This window comes from Cibotium barometz, chromosome 20, assembly GCF_041138505.1.
Source record: "Cibotium barometz isolate CiBa-2024 chromosome 20, ASM4113850v1, whole genome shotgun sequence".
NCBI classification, from domain to species: domain Eukaryota; kingdom Viridiplantae; phylum Streptophyta; class Polypodiopsida; order Cyatheales; family Cibotiaceae; genus Cibotium; species Cibotium barometz.
The window spans coordinates 28,650,159-28,656,613 of record NC_141065.1 but is presented as its reverse complement, the minus strand read 5'-3'; the positions used below and the strand labels follow the sequence as shown (position 1 = coordinate 28,656,613).

The following is a 6,455-nucleotide window of genomic DNA, read 5'->3' as shown; positions in this document are numbered from 1 at the left end:
TAGAACTCAATGCTTCATCCATTTGTAGGCAGCGAGTTCACTCACTAACAAAAGGTTATTTGTAAGGCCGAGAACATAGTAGACTCATGAAATTTGAATGGTCTATCCATCAGCCATGAGGACTTCATGTCCCCAAAACCTTCTGCTTGGCACTGTCGCCCCCCAAGTAAATATCAAGAGGCTTAGGTAATGGTGTATAATTTCATAGTTGAAGGTGGGTCACACAAGTATCAAGAAACCATCAATATGAGAGTTGCAGAGTGGGCTCAAGAGAGGTGGAAAACATCCAAAGAGGCTCATTACTCCATCATCTTTTAGAAGAAGCAGTGGTAGCAAAGTGGAATTCTCGTCTAGTTGATTGAGAGCCGCTTTGATCATAGTTCTTGGTACAAGAGTCATGTTCCAAGTAGGATGGGTGCTTGCAAAACATCATGTGATACTCTCATAGTAGAGAGGAGTGGGCTAGTTAAAGAGAGCTTTGTTGAATTTTGCTAAGTAGTGGAAGGCCATTTTTTAGTTGACCATTAGAAGGGTTTCATCTCACTGACGAGGGGTTGAAACCTGTGACCATTGTGATGGGCTTAGTGCTGTTGGCATTGGAAGTCCAAAGGATCTCCTCTTGGAGATCCTTTACCATGAGAGTTTGTAGTGATAGGTTGGCAAACAGAAGATTGAGTTATGATAAAATCCATCCATATTGGAGGCAATGCTGCCAAAAGAAACATGGACTTAAGTTGGGTAGGAAAGGTCATGCCCACCATAATTGTCTCACCTACTAATAGAGATTGCCATTCGTCCAAGAATGAAGTAGCTTGTTGTCGTTCATTCATGGACATGTTTGATGTGCCCTAATAAACAAGGTCTATGTGTGCTCGTGCATTGAGAAGAGGAAATCCCATATCTTGTGGGAGGTGCCAAAAGTCCTCACCATTCATACTTGGTGATCATTGAGATGTAAGATGATTTCCATTTTGGCAATCCCTTTGTTGCTGCTGCTTGTGGAGTGCGGGATCGACTTCTCCTAGATCAACTTTAGTGCCAGAGAGATGAGTGGCCAAAGGTATACACGCTAAAGTAGGAGTTCCATTCGAACTTATCAAGCTAGATAATTTGGCCCTATGAGCTTATCTATCTGATAGCTCAGATGTGAGTGGGAAACAAAGGTTATAGGTTGAGGTGGTGTGGGGTTAGCCCCTAGAACTCCAAGTGTGGCACTGCAACAAGAACCACCCCATCAGGATGAGCCATGAAGAACAATAAGGTAAAAACACAAATGAAAGAGTATGTTTTGGAAAAATAAAAAACACAGATGGAACACGGAAGATCGGCCTAGAATATAAATAGTGATACCATGCTAAATTCTAAGCTAGATCATAAACAAAGTACATGGACAATGTGGAACAAAACCAAAAACACATGAATTGAGTAAATAACAAGAACTTAACATTACGAATATTACATGACCTTTTCTCCAAGTACAAGATTTCAACAAATTTTACAAATTACTTTAAATAAGTTAACTACAAGTTAGTACATCAACCTTAGAAGAAGAATTAAACGAAAAACTTAAATGGAAAAATATTTATGAACACAAGACAAAGGCATTGGGTCCAATCTACCTCCCCATATGTAAGACACGCGGTCTCACATATGAGTATTTCAATGATTTATTAAGGTATGAAGTAATTTGATACAATCATACATCTTCTCATTAGAGGAGAAAAGAGAAGATTGAAAGAAAAGAGAGCTTCATCCAAGGAACCTGCAATTCTTACAAACCATGTTTAATTTATCTCTCTCTCTCTCTCTCTCTCTCTCTCTCTCTCTCTCTCTCATGAAATAATTAAACCATATAAGGAAAACAATAAGAGAATTAATACTCCCTGTAGACGTTTTCTTGTCTCAGTCTATCTTGACTCCCTGTATACAAGTACATGCCTGCAACTTGCAGCAGCCACCACCACTGTATCTCTCTGGTTTTTCTTCAGAATATAGTTAAGTTGGTGATGATGATAGAACAATGGCTTCATGTGTTAATATAGGTTCTCAAGATTAATTATGGTGACACTTGTCACCTAGGTGTGTAGAAGGTCATCTAGCATTTATGATGCTCTCCTACCATGACTACAAGCCAAAAAACAAAACGAGTGCCCCCCCTAAAGTTCAAGAGAAAACTAAAATTTTTAAAAATAAATAATATTAAAGACATTATTATATAAATAGAATACAAATAAGAAATATAAAACCATTACCTTAAAATCATTTGTTTCATTGAAAAATAATACTTAATAAATTTTACTATGTTGGTGATAACTTGCTAGCCACATGTGTAACTTACCAGTCACATGCGTGGGAATCAGTTTGTGCTCTAATTTCTTGAAATTCATTATTATGAGGCCTAAATGAATTTCTTGAAATTCGTTTTATGAGGCCTAAATGAAGCTCAAAATTTTTCGAAACTCATTGTTATGGTGGATAACTGTGAATTTCCTGAAATTCAATGTTATGGTGGATAATTGTGAATTTCATGAAATTCATGTTATGAGGCCCAAAATGGATGCAAATGGTGAGTTCACTTCACAAAACTTATGTACTATCAAGTACTGTGGGGGAGCATTACATGAAGATTTTAAGCCATTAAGCTCAATCATGCTCTCTTGGATAGTTTTGTACATGGATTAGTGTTGATGGCTTTCCTTGATGCCTCACTTATACCTTGGATTAGTGTCGGTGGCTTTCCTTGCTGCCTCACTCATACCTTGCTCATACATTGGTCTTTGACATGATGCATGTTTTGAGGACAATACATACTTGGGTGGGGATGGTTTGTAAAATGATATGGGAAGCCTGGGCATATATATTATGTACATATGAAGGATAAATAATGGGCCATGGACTATGGGCCAAATAATGTGAAAAGGGCCATGAATATTGGTATGGGCCAAGGCCAAAGGGCTTAAATGAATGTGAACATAGGACTTGGTATATAGGACATTTGTAATTCTCTTAGTGACAATTAATGAGTACTAATCAAATTTACAAGCTTTCATGGCCTCTCTTCTCTTTAGGATGGTGACTTACACGTGTCTACTCCATGCCATGAGTAGCTTCTCTCTTGCAAAAGCATTCCATTGGTTTCTTGGCTCATATTGAGTTGTTGCATACATTGAGATGCAGGTGGCTCTTTTATCTTCCATGTAGTATAAACATTTGTATCTTTCCCTTAATCCACACAGATACTACCACCATGTTGTGTTGTGTTGTGTTGATGAGAAAAAATTGGTATTGGAATTGGTGCCCATTGGGGTTTGCTACCCCTTGGATAAACTCCATAGGCCGTTGGTAAGAGCTCTTGAAATTGAACTTGGGGACATTATGGCCCTTAGTATTGGGCTACTGCCTTGCTCAATTTTGAGTGTCATGGTTTCCCATAATTGCATTTTACAAGAATACCTTCAACTGTACCTCAAGGTGCTTGAGCAGGGAGGGAAATTTATCCGTCGTAGAGTTTCTACTATAAATGGAACTCCAGACAATATCATGTTATAGATGTAACTTGGGAGGGTTGGCACTACATTTTATGTGCTATTCTTATATTATTATCACTATATCTTTACATGCCTTAGCCATTGCATCTTAGGGCTTAGTCTCCTTCCATTGCATCTTGGGGCTAAGTCTCCTTCCATTGAACTTGCTTGTAATGTTTCAAAGACTTCCACATCTCGCATCACGTGTACTTCTTAACAGATCCATGAGTCGAGATTGGTGATGAAATATTTCTTTAAAACGTGATCCCTTGTCCTTTCATCCTCCAGGAAAATAAGTATGAGGATATTTATATCTTAATTTATCACCTTATCCTTCCTTTCTTCTAGTTTTCTTAAGTGGAGAATTGCCTGTTCCAAAACCATGTGGGTAAGAACAAAGGCATGTTGTAGATTATTCCATGGGAAATCCTTGTACCAATCATGAGCCAGCCCGCTTAAACACATAGGGAAAGCTGTGCATGTTGCATGATTTTTCTTATTTTTACTTCAATGAGGGTAGTGTGAAACCCATGCACGATTGTTGTGTGCGTGTGGTCTCAAAATGCTGCAAGTACTCAAGTGTCACCTGGCCAATGTATTTATCCATGTGCTTGGTGATGGTTAGTGGCTTTAAGATGTATCGATCAATTCAGACTTCTTCTTGGATTGAGTCTCTGATCCTCTCCTTAAATATGCCACAAAAGCCTCTTCTAAAAAGGAGCTCTGATTCAATGAGCTCGATAATATTAAGGCACGACAAGCTGGACTACCCAACTACCGTGGGCGCCGGACGGCAGATGAACGGTCCTTACATGTGAACTCCATGGCATGTCGGTCGGCGAAACGCGTTTTCGACCTGCACACCACAAACAGTATATAAAGAGGAGCACTTCGTTTTGAAGTCTGGGTCATAAAAGTCGACGGTCGTCTACCATGGTATGCGCTCTCCTCTGTGAGGTCGTCATCTCTACATAGCTTTCTGTGTTTGTTTTCTGTCTATAGTCTGGATCTACACTTTTTATCGATGGAAAGAGGTCTGGCTTGTCGACATTGGCTCATGCATGATTTTGCTATTCTATGGATCTTTTCAAGGGTTTCTACTGTGAAATCTGTTACGCAGATCCAGTTATCTTGGGTCTGCTGCCGTAGATCCCTCTGTTTCAGATTGGTCTCTTCTGATGAATAACCCCAATGGTAGATCTCTTGGGCATGAGCTGTGTCCCATGATGTGTCGTGATGTTCATGGGTGCCAAACCAGATCCATGATGACGGGAACTGCGTTCATAGCAGGTCCTGTGCGAACGATAAAGATCAATGAAACCCATCTTGAGAATGGCTTCAGATGTACAATGCCCCCATCAGGGCTCACCATTTCATTGGACGGAAGGGTGAATCTCCCTTCTCCTTCGATTTCCCATGTTGGATTGTTTGACTGTCCTTAGCTATGCAATTGTCTCTCCGTTGAGGTTACCCATCATGGGTTCTTGTGGAGTTTGTACACCTCGTGGATTAGAAAATCATGCATATTCTGCATGGATCTAGTCATCATTGTTTTGGCATGGGTTGCCACTATGCATCCTTAATGCACATGGAGCTTCTTGTTGCATGCTTGTGCACATGGATCCTTGCAGGTGAGGCAGCCTGTCACTTGTCTCCTGCGTGTGCATGGTTCGGTCCTTGATGCAGGTGGGGCATCTCGTCATGTGTATCCTGTGTGCACATGATTGGGTCTGCTCTTTTATATTAGGTTTGTGCATTGTGGATTCTTGTGGATATCCTTGTTCTTTGGCATTTCTCTTTGCTGTCTGTGTATGGGTAATTTAGGCTTGCTTTGGATGATCATGGATCTGCAGTTTAGATTGTCTTTTTTCCCTGCATGTGTGTCAAAGGTGGCTGCCTTTGCATCTTGCGGTATGTGCATGGGCATCATTGTTCTGTCCTGTGTGGGTGAGGGTCTGGTGGGCTTCCTCCATGTTCTGCTTGGGTCTTGTACATTGGATGTACACATCAATGCTGATCCTGATATTATGTATATATATATAATTTAGGTTGGTTTACCAGCATTGGTTTTCACATTCTTGTGTGCACAGACTACCTCCAAGCGCCTTGCTGATCGCAAAAGTGCAAAGTTCCAAAAGAATATTCACAAGAGAGGGGCTGTTCCAGAGACGAGCATCAAGAAAAGCAGCAGTTATCCTGTGGGGCCAATTGTTCTGGGCTTCTTTATTTTTGTGGTCATTGGTTCAGGTAAAAACTTGCACAAATTTTCACAGCCACCTCTTTCATCACACTTTGGAAGGTTAAGGATCAGGACTGATGTCTTTGATTTTTTATGCTGCAGCTTTACTGCAGATAGTACGGACTGCTTCTAGTGGTGGGATGGCATAAGCTGCAGCTTGCCTTGATGTGTACTAAGATTCCTCCCTTGCGGAGAAATGATTTTTTTTAAAACGTGGGAGAGACCAGTAAATGTCTACCATGATAGTAGTTGTAGAGGAGTTCACATGTGGAAAAGGATAGTTTTGGTCAGCCCATCAATAAGGGTTAACTGACTTTGATAGGAATAATGGATTTCTGTACCTTATCCTACTGTAGATTGTAGCTAACTGTTTAATGGTATGGGAACATCTCCTATTAATTACACTGTGTTCTTATTTATTGAAATGATTGTCTTTTTTGCATTTCTTTATTGATTGTTCTCTGTAGTTTGTTGTGTAGCAGAGTCATGGTTTGTTGTGCAAGCTTAAATCCGGTATTTGTCTGCTTTATATGTGTTTTGTGTCATGTGTTCTTATGCATCTGTTTTGCATTCAGTTGGGTGATTAGCAATAGGGAATCTTGGGAGGAAATCCCCAACTGGAAAATGGCTTTCCAGCTGTGATATTCGCAGGGACGGAGAAGGGTGAATGATGTGGGCAGTCTTTTATG

The 6,455-nt window shown here is 40.2% G+C and overlaps 1 protein-coding gene across 2 annotated transcripts; it reads left to right on the top strand.

Moving 5' to 3' along the window:
• The first annotated feature begins 4,286 nt into the window (after nt 1-4,286).
• LOC147627752 (uncharacterized) lies at nt 4,287-6,191 on the top strand. Of its 2 annotated transcripts, none has more exons than XM_086814702.1 (3): nt 4,287-4,463; nt 5,618-5,774; nt 5,869-6,191. In XM_086814702.1, exons 1-3 carry the CDS (start codon nt 4,461-4,463, stop codon nt 5,913-5,915), a joined length of 207 nt encoding a protein of 68 aa, XP_086670828.1. In that variant the 5' UTR covers nt 4,287-4,460; the 3' UTR covers nt 5,916-6,191. The 2 variants fall into 2 exon arrangements, with proteins under 2 accessions (XP_086670828.1, XP_086670827.1); XM_086814701.1 differs by lacking the exon at nt 4,287-4,463 and adding an exon at nt 4,488-4,915.
• The last annotated feature ends 264 nt before the right edge of the window (nt 6,192-6,455 follow it).